Source organism: Vulpes lagopus, chromosome 24 (genome assembly GCF_018345385.1).
Source record: "Vulpes lagopus strain Blue_001 chromosome 24, ASM1834538v1, whole genome shotgun sequence".
NCBI classification, from domain to species: Eukaryota; Metazoa; Chordata; class Mammalia; order Carnivora; family Canidae; genus Vulpes; species Vulpes lagopus.
This window is the reverse complement of record NC_054847.1, coordinates 18,293,500-18,309,811: the sequence shown is the minus strand read 5'-3', so window position 1 is coordinate 18,309,811 and position 16,312 is coordinate 18,293,500. Positions and strand designations below refer to the sequence as shown.

The following is a 16,312-nucleotide window of genomic DNA, read 5'->3' as shown; positions in this document are numbered from 1 at the left end:
GAAAAAAAAAAAAGCCCAAGAGATTAAAAGAGAGACAGGGAGGAAAAATGGTATCTTTTAAACCCTGGACCTAGCTATGTCTAACCAAAATCCATCAATGGAAATCCCAACTGCACAGCTAATGGATTGGATTCTTTCTTTTGCTTAATCTTATTTGACCTGAGATTCTCACAACTAAAGAATCCTAATACATCATTTCAATGTATGTGTTTTCTGTCTTTTGAAAATTGATTTCTTTTTTTTATTTTTATTTTATTTATTTTTTATTTATTATTTATTTATTTTATTTATTCTCAGGGTGTATTTGAGTGTGAGAGTGAGATAGTAGGCAGTGACACAGGAGAGGGATAGAACATTTCTTTTCCCTTCAAGTTTTTAGGGGCACCTGGGTAGCTCATGGTTAAGAATCTGCCTTTGGCTCAAGTCATGATCCCGGGATCCTGGGACTGACTCCCACAGGGAGCCTGCTTCTCCCTCTGCCTATGTCTCTTCCTCTGTGTCTCTCATGAATAAATAAATAAAATCTTGGGGGGGGGGGGGACACAAAGTTTTTAATTTAATTTTGATGTAGTCCAACTTCTCTACTCCTTTCTTTTGTTGCTTGTGCTTTTGGTGTCATGTTTAAGAATCATTCCTTTTCCAAGATCACAAGATTTTCTCATTTTTTCTAAAAGTTTATAATTTTAACTTTTACATTTGAAGTAGATGATCCATTCTCAGTTAATTTTTTATTTATTTATTTAACTTAAAAAAAGATTTTATTTTAATCTTTTTTAAAGATTTTATTTATTCATGAGAAACACAGAGGGGGGGGGGGGGGGGCAGAGACATAGGCCAGAGGAACTCAATGGGGACTCCAGGATCATGCTGTGGACCAAAGGCAGGTGCCAAACCACTGAGGCCTCCAGGCGTCCCCTCAGTTAATTTTTAATATGGTGTGAGGAGAATGGTTCAAAATCATTCTTTCTGGATGTTCCAAGCACCATTTATTAAAGAGCCTATTCTTTCTCCATCATAAATACATGGTTTTTTTTTTTAAGGTTTTAATTTTTTATTTAAATTTAATTTAATTAACATATAGTGTATTGTTAGTTTCAGGGGTAGAATTTAGTGATTCATCACCTGCATTTAACACCCAAGGCTCATTACATCAAGTGCTCTCCTTAATGCCCATCCCCCAATTACCCCATTTTCTACCCAGCTCCCCTCCATACAGTTTGTTCCCTATAGTTAAAGGTCTCTTATGATTTGCCTTCCTCTGTTTTTATCTTTTTTTCCTTCCCTTCCCCTAAGTTTATCTGCTTTGTTTATTAAATTCCACATACAAGTAAAATCATATAGTATTTGTCCTCCTCTGACTTATTTCACTTAACATAATGAAAGTTCCACATAGTTCCATCCATGTTGTTGCAAATGGCAAGATTTCATTCTTTCTGATGGCTGAGTAATACTCCATTGTATATATATATATTCACATCTGCTTTATCCATTCACCTGTCAATGCACATCTGGGCTCTTTCAATATTTTGGTTATTGTGGACATTTCTACTATAAATATTGGGGAAACGCATGGGTTTATTTCTAGAGACTCAATTCTGCTACAGTGATCCATATATCCTTATGCCAATAACACATTGCGTTGGTTACTCTTATCTTTGTTTTAAAATTAAAAGTCTTCCAACTTTGTTCTTCTTCCAGATTATTTTGAATATTCTGGGTCCCTTGCAATTCTGGATGAATTTTTTACGCAAAATTTTTGGCATAAAAATCACCTGGGATTTTAACAAGGATTGTGTTGAATCTACATATCAGTTTGGGGAGTACTGCCTTTTTTTTTTTCTTTTCACCTCTTAAGCCCTTTTTGTCTTGCCATCCTAACAATACACATATTTTTAAAAGATTTTATTTATTTATTTATGAGAGACACAGACGGGGGGGGGGGGGGCAGAGACATAGGCAGAAGAAGCAGGCTCTCTGAAGAAGTCCGCTGTGGGACTCAATCCCAGGACTCCAGGATCATGACCTGAGCCGAAGGCAGACACTTAACCGCTGAGCCACCCAGGCATCCTGCCATCCTAACAATATTAAGTCCTCTGATCTATGAACACAGAATGTCTTTCCCAGTATTTACGTTTGCGTTGTTTCAAAATGTTTTCTCATTCACAAAGTCTTACACTTTCATTAAATATAATCTTAAATATTTTATTACTTTTGGAAAATAGTTTTTATTTTATTATTTATTTTTTAAAAAAGATTTTATTTATTTATTCATAAGAGACAGACAGAGAGAGAGAGAGAGAGAGAGAGAGAGGCAGAGACACAGGCAGAGGGAGAAGCAGGCTCCATGCAGGGAGCCTGACATGGGACTTGATCCCAGGTATCCAAGATCACACCCTGGGCTGAAGACGGCACTAAACCGCTGAGCCACCCAGGCTGCTCTGGAAAATAGTTTTTAAAAAGTAGTTTTAATTTATGTTGTGAACTCTGTCCTTCATTGGTTGGTACTGCTGACAGAAAGGTTCATATAAACATATACTGTCTCCTTTAACTTCATTCTTTGGCTCCCCATACTCTTTGCTTTTTCTCTCATATTCTCTTCCTTCTTCCTCCACTAGTACATATGCAACAAAAAAGGGAGTATTTATTTCCCCAAACTCTATCAACTAAATAAGGACTGAGAAATCATGATTATAAAATAAATGTAATAAAAATTGAAAAAATAAGAAAGATAAGTTAGTTTTCCTGTGGTGTCTGACTGGCTTAATCTGTGAGCATGTAACTCTTGATCTTAGGTTTTGAGTTCGAGCCTCAAATTGGGTGTGGAGATTACTTAAAAATGAAAACTTAGGGATCCCTGGGTGGCGCAGCGGTTTGGCGCCTGCCTTTGGCCCAGGGCACGATCCTGGAGACCTGGGATCGAATCCCACGTCGGGTTCCCGGTGCATGGAGCCTGCCTCTCTCTCTCTCGGTGTGACTATCATAAATTTAAAAAAATAAAATAAAAAATGAAAACTTAAAAAAACAAAACAGTAGTTTTTCTAATTACAAAAGTAATGCTTGTTGATTATCCAATATAGAAAATATAGAAAAGTACAGTGGCATGTAGGTGGCTTAGTCGGTTAGGAATCTGCCTTCAGCTCTGGTCATGATCTCAAGGTCCTGGGATCAAGCCCCAAATCTGGCTCTCTGCTTAGTAGGGAGTCTGCTTCTCCCTCTCCCTTTGCCCCTAACCAGCCCCGCTCATGCATACACACTCTCTCGCTCTCAAAAAGATACATAAAACCTTCAGAAAAAAAAAAGTACAGAAAATACTAAACATAATCCAACTAGGATGTACTGGAAATCCTATTTTTGTCTTTACAACATATTTTTGTTTCTGGAACTGTCTTATCCCTGTCACCTGTCATTCATTCTGATATGATTAGCAGTAACATTTTCCCCACCTCCTCACCACAGAAGTGGGCATGTCAACTCCTCCAACCAGGAACCAATTTAAGCAGATTCAGGGATTGATCTGAAGGTGGCCACATCAGCCAAATAAGGCCAATCAGAATTCTCAGTGGATGATATGGGCTTTGAGAGTTCTTCCTCTCTGGGATCAGGGGGCTCAAGATCCTAAAGATGCCAAGAGGCCCTGGGTTCACCTGATCTCATCATAAAAGTCTCTGAGAATGAAGCTAAAACAGGAAAAAAAAAAAAGCCCAAGAGATTAAAAGAGAGACAGGGAGGAAAAATGGTATCTTTTAAACCCTGGACCTAGCTATGTCTAACCAAAATCCATCAATGGAAATCCCAACTGCACAGCTAATGGATTGGATTCTTTCTTTTGCTTAATCTTATTTGACCTGAGATTCTCACAACTAAAGAATCCTAATACATCATTTCAATGTATGTGTTTTCTGTCTTTTGAAAATTGATTTCTTTTTTTTATTTTTATTTATTTATTTATTTATTTATTTATTTATTTATTTATGATAGTCACACACAGAGAGAGAGAGAGAGAGAGAGAGAGAGAGAGAGAGGCAGAGACACAGGCAGAGGGATAAGCAGGCTCCATGCACCGGGAGCCCGATGTGGGATTCGATCCCGGGTCTCCAGGATCGTGCCCTGGGCCAAAGGCAGGCGCCAAACCGCTGCGCCACCCAGGGATCCCGATTTCTTTTTTTTAAAGATTTATTTATTTATGATAGAGAGAGAAGAGAGAGAGAGAGAGGCAGAGACACAGGAGGAGGGAGAAGCAGGCTCCATGCCAGGAGCCTGACGTGGGACTTGATCCCGGGACTCCAGGATTGCACCCTGGGCCAAAGGCAGGTGCTAAACCGCTGAGCCACCCAGGGATCCCTGAAAATTGATTTCTTGAACTTTCTTTTAGAAGTGATTTATTTAGTACTGTTACACTGTACATTCACATTCAATGACAAATAGCACTGGCAACTGCCACACTGGTCATTACGTCCTATTGCAACTACTTATAGCCACAGCACACAACAGTGTTAAAAAGCAGCTCACGACTGCTGTTCTTCTCAGTGGCCTTGTACACACAAATAATTTAGCAGGAAATAAAGTACCTTCTTTCTCTTGTAGAAGAGTCCCTTTTGACTTCCATTTCTGCCTGTTTGGCCTGCAAAGCAGCAGCTTTAGCAGCTTCTACTTCTTCTTTTGTCTTTGCAAAACGAGCTGCTCTCTCCGCACGGTCCTTTAAAACAGGTATTAGACACCAATTATCTTTCATTGCTAGAATGATCTGTTCACACATTTCTAAACACAAGGAACAAACATAAAAGTACATGAGATTCTTAAAGCCACCTGTAAACTTTATTACTCTGGATCTGTTACTTTTTAGTTTTATTAACTGTCAGAGACTAGAGAGTTGTTTATTACAAACAAGGACTTGACTTTGGTTACTATTGTATCATCAGAGCCTGGAAAAAAGTCTAACACACAGTAGGTAATAAATATTTGTTGCCTAAACAAATGAAGAACATTAAGGTTGACATGGCTTTCATATGTATTACAACTGCTTAATTCTAAAAGCAGTTGTGAAGCCATCCTAACTTCCAAATTGATTTGTCTTAATGTTCTGAATGTCCCAAAAAAGAACAGTTGTGACTACAGAAGAATAGAAGAATGCTATGTAACCACTTCCTTACTTTTTTTTCCTTACTTTTTTTTAAAAGAAATGCAGAGTGCCATATGCAGCACCTCATCTGGATGTATTTGAGTCTTAAAAGCCTAACTACATTCTCTGATAAATGGACCTTGAGAGCTTGTTTAGACTTTTTAGCAGGGGAGTACAGTTTCAGCAGGGACACACATGGAGCAGTGAGAAGAAGGGGACATGTTCCCCAGCAAGTTCATGTCAAACCAACCCTGGCAATCAATGGCATGACAGATGTGGCAGCCAGATCATCCTCACATCCCTAGAGAATTTTTGAAAACTATCTTTTGACTACTGATAAATTCATAACATAGAGAAAAGTTACTTAGAAAAAAAATCAATTTTAATCTTTTATCAAGTTTTTGTTTTAATTTCAGTATAATTAACATATATTATATTAGTTTCAAGTGTACAATATAGTGACTCAACAATTCCATACACCACTTGGTGTTCATCCGACAAGTGCACTCCTTAATTTCACCCATTCCCCCACCACCTCCCCTGTGGTAACCATCACTGTGTTCTCTATAGTTAAGAGTCTGCTTCTTGGTTTCTCTTTAACCTCTGCTCATTTGTTTTGTTTCTTAAACTCCAGATAGAAGTGAAATCATATGGTATTTGTCTTTCTCTGACTGACTTATTTCATTTAGCATAATACTCTCTACCTCCACCCAAGTTGTTGTAAATGGCAAGATTTCATTCATTTTATGGCAGAATAATGATATTCTGTTGTACATATACACCATAACTTCTTTATCCAATTTCAATTTTTAATGTGTATATATACATGTGTGTATATATAAACATATATATAAGTATATATATAAGATAATAAATATGTATGTATATAATATGTATAAATAAATTTATTTTTAGAGGAGGTAAGGGGCAGAGGGAGAGAAAGCGTCTTTAAAGCAGGCTCTAAGTCCAGCATGGAGCCCAACATATGGCTTGATCTCACAAGCCTGAGATCATGATCTGAGCCAAAATCAAGAGTTCGCCACTTAATTGGCTGAACTGCCCAGGCATGCCCCCCCAATTTTTTTTTTTTTAAGATTTCATGTATTTACTAGAGAGACAGCAAGAGGACAAGTTGAGGGGAGGGGCAGAGGGAAAGGGAGAAGCAAGTTCTCACTGAGCAGGGTGCCTGATGCTGGGCTCCATCCCAGGACCCTGGGATCATGACCAAAGGCAGTCGCTTAACAGATTAAGCCACCCAGGCACCCCCTCAACTTTAATCTTAATTATATTTTATATTTTTTTGGAAGAGGGGGAGCAGCGGTGGGAAAGAGGGAATTTTTTTTTTAATATTTTATTTATTTACTCATGAGAGACGGGGGGGGAGGGGTGCGGGGGGGGCGCAGAGCAGAGACACAGATGGAGAAGCAGGCTCCATGCAGGGAGCCCGATGTGGGACTCGATCCCGGGTCTCCAGGATCATGCCCTGGACTGAAGGGGGTGCGAAACCACTGAGCCACCAGGGCTGCCCTGAGAGAGGGAATCTTAAGCAGGCTCCACACCCAGCTCAGAGCCCAACAGAGGGCTCAATCTCACAACCCTGAAATCATGACCTGAGCTGAAATTAAGAGTTGTCCGCTTAACTTACTGAGCCATCTGGGTGCTCCTTAACTGTATTTTAATATACAATTTCCACTAAAAGGAAGCTGAAAATTGGTACTATATAAGTCACTAAAAATTTACTATTTTTGTGGGCATGGCCTAGTAGTAAACCAAAAAATCACTGAGTGTAGAAGAACAACTGCACTAGAGTCAAGCATTAAAAATAAACTTATTACTCACCAATGCAATCTGTTGTTTTATACGCTCTCGAGCAGCTCTATCTTCTGCCTTTTCTCTGTTTCTTTCCTCTAACATTCTTTTTGTTAATTCTTCTTCTTGTTTTCTTTTATAATCCAACATTTCCTTCCCAGTTTTTCTCCTCTCAATTTCCTTCTTTATTTCTCTCTAAATTAAGAAAAAGTAAGTCTTATGAGCTCAAAGACAACTTATTAATCTGCCCTAGAAATTATTTTATATGCAGGGAAAGCTGGTTGTGGGGCACAGCTAAAAGGAATTAACTTCATAAAATGTAAGGGTCTAGAAGAATTTATAACAGCATGGGTTAATGGTCGAACATCTGTCAACTTAAAAAATTCTTAGCTAGTGTTTCTATTAAGGTTATGATGTAATTTGAAAAAAGAATTACAGGTCTTCAGTTTGTAAAGTAAATGTTACCCTCTAAGGACACAAAGCAGTCATTTCTTTGGCATAAAAACTGATAACTTTCTGATATTCGAACCTCATAAATGGTGCACCAGAATGTGGAAACATCAGAGGAAAAATTCAGCAAAATCTACAAATTTATTTTGCATAAAAAAGGCACTTAAGAATTTCATCTGCATCAAATTCATACAATTTTAATTCAATTCCCTTTCTTCTTACTGTAAAAGACTTACTGTAGAGGGAAAAAGATGGGCCAACTTATTCTTAGCAATTTTCAATAAAACAGAAAAATGGTCCTACTACGGAAGCCAAGTACTTCCTTTCACTGTGCTGCAACAGTCAACTGAAAACAGGAAGCCATCCATCCTAGGTCTGCCAAATTGAGTAGGGAGTCAAACATTCCCTCACTTAATGGAAGAGTAAAATGATGATACACATAAATTTTACCTGTTCCTCCTCTTTCCTTTTCTCTTCTCTCCTTTCCTCAAGTTTTTTAGTGAGTCTGTATGTAAAAAGTAGTACATTAATGGAGATACAGCTTATTAAAATAATAATAAATAATACTTATTATTTATATTTATAAAAATAAAATAAAAAACATCTGGGAGATTCCTTTTGCTGAAACAACTGGGAAACAAAGTAATAAACAAAAAAAGCTCCTTAAAGCAAAGCAACAACTCATCTGCCTGGCTGCTGGCCCCAAGAGAAACCCATAATCTGAGTGGGAGCCTATAAGAAGCCTAGTTCCACCTCCTACTTAACCATTAGTTCTCCTTCCCCCTACCAATATATCTGATATTGATTTAAAAATATACATATCCATCTTCAATAAGTACATAATTTAATGAGGTACAAATGCTTTCCCCCTTACACAGAGGTAAACAGCAACATAGCACAAGTTGTTAAAAGTAAAAGCAAAGAAACTGAAGGTTAGCATTTATAAAAACTGATTATACCAAACATTTATAAAAACTGATAATACCAAAACTAATTCCCAACTGTAAGGTCATCAATTAAAAACTAACAATTATGAAAGGAGACAGTAGTAATTAATGGCTGTACAACCTAGTGCATACATTAAAATCCAATTTTGTGATATGTAAATTACCTCAATTTTTAATCATTAAAGGTACTATCTCAGAGGAATTTCAGTTACACTGGTGTAAGTATCTACTAAACTTAGTCAAACAGTATGAGCCAGAAATCAAGGGAGTGCTCAAAGAATGATGGGGACATACATCAAAGAATGAAGAGGATGTCACTAGCAAATCTACAGCCATATGTGCATCAAAAAAGAATAAGAGATACGAACTGTAACACAGGGGGAAAAAAGGATCCACAAAATGTCTTCCTGCTGAGCAGAGTGATAAATTGGTACCACTCTGGATAACTGGCAAGTATATATAGCCCTTTTCTGCTCCTGCAAATACACCTAAAAGATACATCCATCAAGATATGTATAAGAATGTTCATATAGCAGCCCTATTCATCATAGCTTCCCAAATGAATGCTGCTGCATAATATTCTGTTATTTGACCAATTCATTCTGTTGATGGATCTTTGAATTGTTTTCATTTGTTTCATCACTCCGACATTTGGGAATCAACTATTATATGGTTTTCATTGGTCTGAGCCATAGGGTAGGGCATGAATTAGTAGGTACAGACTCCCAGGCCCCTTCCTAGACTGTAGCCCCTGCTCAGACCCAAAAAAACCTCAGCCAAAGTTTTTACTCTTAGAAGATATACACTGAAGTATTTAGAGTAAAATAAAATGATGTCTGCAACTTTCAAATAAATTGGGAAAAAAAAAAGGGTCACTATACTATTCCTTCAACTTTTTGACGTTTGAAACCTTTCCCAAATTAGGTTGGAAATGATGGTACAATTAAATGATTGCATATATTATCTTTCCCAGAGAATTCTGCCACTTTTTAAATATGACATAAAAACATAAGCAAAATTTAAGTAAAAGATGTATCTTTTCATGTGAGTCGCTAAAAGATTCAAATTTCAGGGGCACCTGGCTGGATTAGTTGGTATGATCTCAGGGTTTTGAGTTCAATCCCACATTGGACATACTTAAAAAAAAAAAAAAAGATTCTAATTCCACATTTTTGGCTTTGAAAACAAAACATTGTGTATATTTTAATTACTATTAGGAAGAAAAATGGAGATCTCAAAATTACAAATCATCAATCTGTTTCTTAGAACATCAAGTTTACTTTCTTGAAAAGACGATTTAAGATAGATTTTTTTTTTCTTAATATATAGGACAGGATGAGTTTCTGAGCTGACATCAATTAGGTTTAGTCACCTTTCCCCCTAACAAAACTACATTTCCTTGAAGCCAGATGAGGAAAAAAAAACCCTCCAAGATGTAGTGGAAAGTACTTAATTTCCATAAACTTTGTCTCTGGAAACAGATGTTACAGCTTGAGAGGAAGGTAAGAATCCTTTATTTAATAATCCAACCTGCCAAATTTTAAGGCTGAGTTTTTAATCTGTAGCACAGAAATTTTAAAATATCATCACAGTTAGAAAAAAAATACATAAATTTTGCTTTACAGAGGTTAGTATGACAAAATCCTATAAATAGCAGATTACGCCATTTGATGTGTCAAATTTATTTGGGCTATGAAAAACCACTGTAGCTCAGTTCTGTGAGACAGGGAAACTAGCAGTTACATTAGGGTTTCAGAGTCAAATAACCTGCAGAGGATGGGTGAGTCAAAGGCATAAACACTAGAGTCTATGAAAAAGGATAGTGCAGATGAAGGTCATCTGAAGGGTATAAATGATGAGCTAAGAGGTCATTTGGGACAGGAATATTATACAGGTTATTATTTTTAGTTTCAATGTCAAGGAATCCGATTCCATAAAATAAATAAAATCTTAATTAAGTACAACTCAGATGAATAAAATACAGAACCACAGAGTATGAATTAATCTGTATTAGGACCTAGGCTTTATTGGTTAGTTGAGTTTGATAAATTAATCTCAGCAACAATTTGTAATGCTTTTATGATTTTAACTATATGACCTGGATTTTTCAGAAGTTGTTTAAACAGATAACAGTTACTTCCCAATGAAAAGTGTTTCATTAGTATGTATGCCAACATTTCATCCAACTTCAACACTAGCATCCTTTTTTAAAAGGCCCTAATCCACATACATTTCATATAACAGGTTCTAACAGTATATGGTTTAAAAAATATATACATGTATGTATCTTCAAGAGTGCTTTGAAGTTTTTTCAGTTTAAGGATCTTAAACAACTTGTAGATCCACTTTGTTCTGATTTACTAATTATAAAATACTTAATAATGCTCAATGAAGATAGTTTGGCAACCTCAGAAAAAAGCAAAGAAAAAATGCCTAACTTTCCTTTCATAGAAACATTTTGTTCTATGTCTTAAACTGTCTTTCATACTATATACATCAATATATATATACATATAACTATCCTTTAATTAAAGATGGTATATTATATTCTGTTTATAGACATGTCATGCAGGCAGACATGGGCAGACACTCTCTTACCTAAAAATGGAGGCTATTATGAAACAACACAAACTCCTCTTTCACATTGCAATTAAAGAGCACATAAGCACACCCTACAATAAAGGGCTACTTGCAGTGTGTCTTCTCATTCCCAGCTCTCTAAATCCTTTTCTGATCTTTTATTGTCACTTCACCCCAAGGTGGTACAAATAAAGATGCCTATTGGTGGACTTGGTGTTGGCAAAACAGAATGAAACAAAGAGGATGAGCCACTGGGAACTTTGGTTCCCTGCTGCTGTTAGAAGTTCTGAGCCTTCTACCACTTCTCACCACTGTGAGCAGATCCATCCTTCTCAGCTTAAGATCCTGGCCCTGCCCGGACTCCTACAATGAACCATCAGAATCTAGGTTTTGCTGAAACAAAGCTGATTCTTAGTCATGAGGGAACCCAAATAGCCAATGTCAGTAATCATTTTGAAACTTGTTTCCCCATAGCAATCTGTATGAATAAAAAACTGGCAAGTCTAAGGAATTTTCTTAACTTTCATATAACACTAGGGGGTTTCAGGTCAGGATTTAGAAAATATTCCTACTTTATCCTTTACCATTAATTCATATAACTTAAGAATCATAATTTACAGAACTTTAATTTGGTAGTTTCTGTGTTATTAAAAATACTAAACTACAAACCACAAAAAGTCAGAAATCTGTGTCTGATTATTAGAACTAATAACATGACATTTAATAGATACCCACTTATGCAAAACCAAGGCTCAGTACAGTCATAAAAGTAGTTCAAGTTCTTCACATCTGGAACTTACTATTCTATGGCATAGAGGGTTTAAAGTAGAAATGACAGAAACACACGTACCAAAAACCAGTGAAAGAGATTCTTAGGAGGGTGAACAGACTTAAGGCTGACTGATGACTTCAGAGATATCCAACTTTCTTGTAGAATATAGTCTTTATGTATATAAACAAGTTCATTTGCATGAAGTTTTATTCAAGTAACTTTTACTCAAATTAATGAAATAACTGAAAACCACTCTCTTAAAAATACCATTTGCAAAAATGAGAGCAAACCTTTCCACTCTGACAGTGAGGTCCTCCGTAGGTCTCTGATTTGAACATCCACCAGGCTCCTGAGACAGATTGGCATGGCCTGAACTTTCTCCTCCTTAATTATTTAATAAAAAGAAATGAAAAGAGTAATGTATTTAATGCTGGTTTTTAAAAGGTATAAATGTTTTGTGTTATATTTGTTAATCTTCTTAAACATTACAATTGTTTCCTAAAAATGAAGGTAAGAAATGAGTTATTACTGGGGAACTTGGTAGGCTCAGTTGCTACAGCAGGCAACTCTTGATCTCAGGGTTGAGAGTTTGAGCCCCACAATGAGAGGGAGAGGGGGGAAAAAGGCGAAGAAAAGGAGTGGCAGGGGGAGGGAGAGAGAAAGAAAGAGAGAAGCAATTACTAATTCTGGCATTTCGATCTGGACACAATAGTAAATAAGTGCAAAACGAGGCAGTTACCCTGTTGAGAGCCACCAAAGTCAGGGTCAAAGGAAAAACACGAAGAAGTGTTATTCTGGCAGGAGGGAAATATAACAAAAGTAGAGTAAGCATGACTGATCATAGGTATTCACTCTAGAGCACTGTTGTCCAGTATCTATGCCATCCAGTAGAGTAGCCACAGTCACACATGATCCTGGGTATTACTCTAGACTTACACTGCCCCAAGTGATTTGCTTCTGCAGACCAGAGTGATTCCTTAGAGAAGTTATTTGTATCTACACTAGTACTAGATGGTCCCCAAATTAACTATGGTTTGGCCTTACAGTTTTTCAACTTTATGATGGTACAGAAGTGATACACATTCTAGAAACCATACTTCCAATTTTGATCTTTTTCTGTGCTACAGACATGTACTATGGAACTGTCTTGTGATAATAGACAGTAGCAGCTCTCAGCCAACCACAAAATCACAAGGACAAACAAATAACATACTCAGATCAATCTGTACCCATACAACCATTCTGTTTTGACTTTCAATACAGTCATTAGTCAATAAATTACATCGGAGAATCAACACTTCATCATAACATAGGCTTTGTGTTAGGTGATTTCACCCAACTATAGGCTACTATAAGTGTTCTGAGCATGTTTAAAGTAGGCTAGACTAAGCTATGATGTTCAGTAATTTAGGCGCATTATATGTATTTTTAAAAAAGATTTTATTTATTTATTGACGAGAGACACAGACAGAGGGAGAAGCAGGCAGACACAGACAAAGGGAGAAGCAGGCTCCCTGCAAGGAGCCCAATGGCAGGACTCAATCCTGGATCCCGGGATCACACCCTGAGCTGAAGGCAGATGCTCAACCATTGAGCCACCCAGGTGTCCTGAGGAATATTTACATAATACCATAAGAATGCAGCAAAATCCAGGTGGAGGGGAAGATGGCAGTGAAGTAGGGGGACCCTAGACTGCCTCATCCCACAAATACAAATAGGTAACTTTCAAATCATCCTAAATACACCAGAAATCCACCTGAAGATTGGCAGAACAAACTCCACAACTAAAGGTAGAAAAGCCACATCAAAGAAGAAATGCAGAGATACAGTTTGGAAGAGAAACAAATGATGGATGTTGAGGTGGGGGACAGGACTGTGGTTATGGAGAAGGGCAAGAAACAAGACAAGGGACAGCTGGGGGAAGATGAATTCTCAAAGCAAATGCCTTGGAAAGCAAGGGGGGGCCCAAGTGTCATGAGTTCTTCTAACTAGTGGGGCTCAAAGCCTGGAGTTTTAAAGTTCAGTGTGCCTGGCTTTGAGAGCTCAGAGGACTCTGGAGCTGCCCTGGGAGAAAAAGCAAGGCAAACAGCCCAAAGACATGCAGCATGGAAATAGTGATCTGGAGAGTGCCTGGGGCACACAGTAGGGAGTTCTGTTGCTTATCTCAGATCCTGTCCCAGAAAAGCAGCACTGAGAGGGAGACCTCTCCAGAAACAAAAAACTGGCCTGTGCCATTTCCCTCTCTCACCCTTCTGCATAGAAGCCACAAGCAGGAAGTAACCAAAGAACCCACACTTGCTACCTAACCTGCTTACAAGTCCTGCGTCCCTCATGCTCTGGAAAAACTACCCTTCCCAGTCATGTTTGCCTCAGTCTCAGCATGGTTAGCCCCCTCCCCCAAAAGACCAGCTTAAATCCCTGCTCACAGCATATCTCCCAACTCGGGAATATAGTGAGGCCTCAATTCTGGCACCAGTGGTGACAGGGTGCATTTCATAAGCAGACCAGGGCACACCTAGTTAAAATTTGCCACTTTCAGGCCGGGGACCAAACTCTGTCCACAACAAACAAAGAGACAAAAACAGCATCTGCAGACAAGTGGCCTGATGCATAACACAGCCAGGATACAACAGCAGAGCGCACAAAGCACACACTGGATACACTCCACTGCAGGGCACTACAGGACCTCTTCTTCATTAAACCATTACCCTCAAAAATAGATGTAGCATACTTTCCTAACACACAAAAACAGGCACAGAGACTTAGACAAAATGCGAAGACAGAGGAATGTGTCCCAAATGAAAGAACAGGACAAGGCCACAGCTGGAGATCTAAGCAAAATAGATATAAGAAACATGCCTAATGGAGAATTTAAAGCAATGATCATTAAGAATACTCATTGGACTTGAGAAAAGAAGACATCACTGACCATTAACACAGAGATAAGAAATAACATAGCAGAGATAAATGGCTCAATAAACAAAATGAGAAACACACTTGATGGAATGAATAGCACGCTGGAAGAAGCAGAGGAATGAATTAATGACCTAGGAGACAAGAGTAATGGAAAGTAATGAAATTGAACAAAAGCAAGAAAAAAGAATTATGCAAAGCAAGAACAGACTTAGGAACTCAGGGACGACATCAAACATAACCTTTGTATCACAGGGGTCCCAGAAGGAGAGAACAGAGGGCAAAGAATTTACGTGAAGAAATAATAGCTGAAAAGTCCCCAAATCTGAGGAAGGAAACAGATATCCAGATCTAGGACACATAGAGAACCCTCAACAAAATCAATAAAAGCAGATCCACACCAGACATATTGCAATTAAAATGGCAAAGTATAGTAACAAAAAATATTAAGGGATGTCTGGCTGGCTCAATCATTGGAGTGTGTGACTTCTGATCTCAGGGTTGTTGGTTTGAGCCCCACATTGGGAGTAGAGATTACTCAAAAATAAATTTTTTAAAAAATATTTTATTTATTCATGAGAGACAGAGACAGAGAGAGAGGGAGGGAGAGAGGGAGGCAGAGACCCAGGCCGAGGGAGAAGCAGGCTTATGCAGGGAGCCTGACACGGGACTCGATCCCTGGTGTCCAGGATCAGGCTCTGGCCTAAGGTGGCACTAAACTGCTGAGCCACCAGGGCTGTCCAAAAAATAAAATCTTAAAAAAAAAAAGAAAAGAAAAAAGAAAAAATATTAAGCAGAAAGACAAAAAAAAGACAGTCACATACAAGGAAACACTATTTGGCAATCAGTGGATTTTTCACCAGAAACTTTGCAAGTCAGAAAGGAGTGATATGACATAGTCAAAGTGCTGAATGGGAAACACCTGAAGCCAGGAATACTCTATCCAGCAAGGCCAGGAATACTCTATCCAGCAAGGCTATCATTTAAAATAGAAGGAGAGATGGGATCCCTGGGTGGCGCAGCGGTTTGGCGCCTGCCTTTGGCCCAGGGCGCGATCCTGGAGACCCGGGATCGAATCCCACATCAGGCTCCCGGTGCATGGAGCCTGCTTCTCCCTCCGCCTGTGTCTCTGCCTCTCTCTCTCTCTCTGTGACTATCATAAATAAATAAAAAAATTAAAAAAAAAAAAATAAAATAAAATAGAAGGAGAGATAAAGGGTGTCTCAGACAAACAAAAATTAAAGGAGCTCGTAACTATATCAGCCCTGCAAGAAATATTTAAGGGGACTTTAAGTAGAAAGAACTTAGACTAAAAATGACAATATGAAGGCAGGAAACAAAAAACAGTGAAAATGAGTATTTACTTAAAAAAAATCAGTCAAGGAACTCACACACAAAAAATGATGTAAAATATATGACACCATATATCTAAAACATGGAGAGTAAAACTGGTTCAAACTTAATCACCATCAACTTAATACAGACTACTATATACACAAAATGTTACATACAATCTAATGGAAACCACCAACCAGGGCAGCCTGGGTGGCTCAGTGGTTTAGTGCCGCCTTCAGTCCAGGGCGTGATCCTGGAGACCTGGGATCAAGTCCCACGTCAGGCTCCCTGCATGGAGCCTGCTTCTCCCTCTGTCTGTGTCTGTGTCTCTGCCTCTCTCTCTCTCTCTCTCTCTGTCTCTCATGAATAGTAAAAATCTTAAAAAAA

The 16,312-nt window shown here is 38.1% G+C and overlaps 1 protein-coding gene across 1 annotated transcript in view; it reads right to left on the bottom strand.

Annotated features, from left to right (window-relative positions):
* The window catches only part of UBXN4 (UBX domain protein 4), a 46,885-nt gene that overhangs the window by 12,326 nt on the left and 18,247 nt on the right, over nucleotides 1-16,312 (bottom strand). Inside the window, exons 6-9 of the mRNA XM_041739464.1 lie at nucleotides 11,968-12,061; nucleotides 7,829-7,883; nucleotides 6,959-7,123; nucleotides 4,569-4,696 (exon numbers count right to left, since the gene is read on the bottom strand). Coding sequence (XP_041595398.1) covers nucleotides 4,569-4,696; nucleotides 6,959-7,123; nucleotides 7,829-7,883; nucleotides 11,968-12,061 — 442 coding nt within the window. The remainder of the gene's footprint in view (nucleotides 1-4,568; nucleotides 4,697-6,958; nucleotides 7,124-7,828; nucleotides 7,884-11,967; nucleotides 12,062-16,312) is intronic.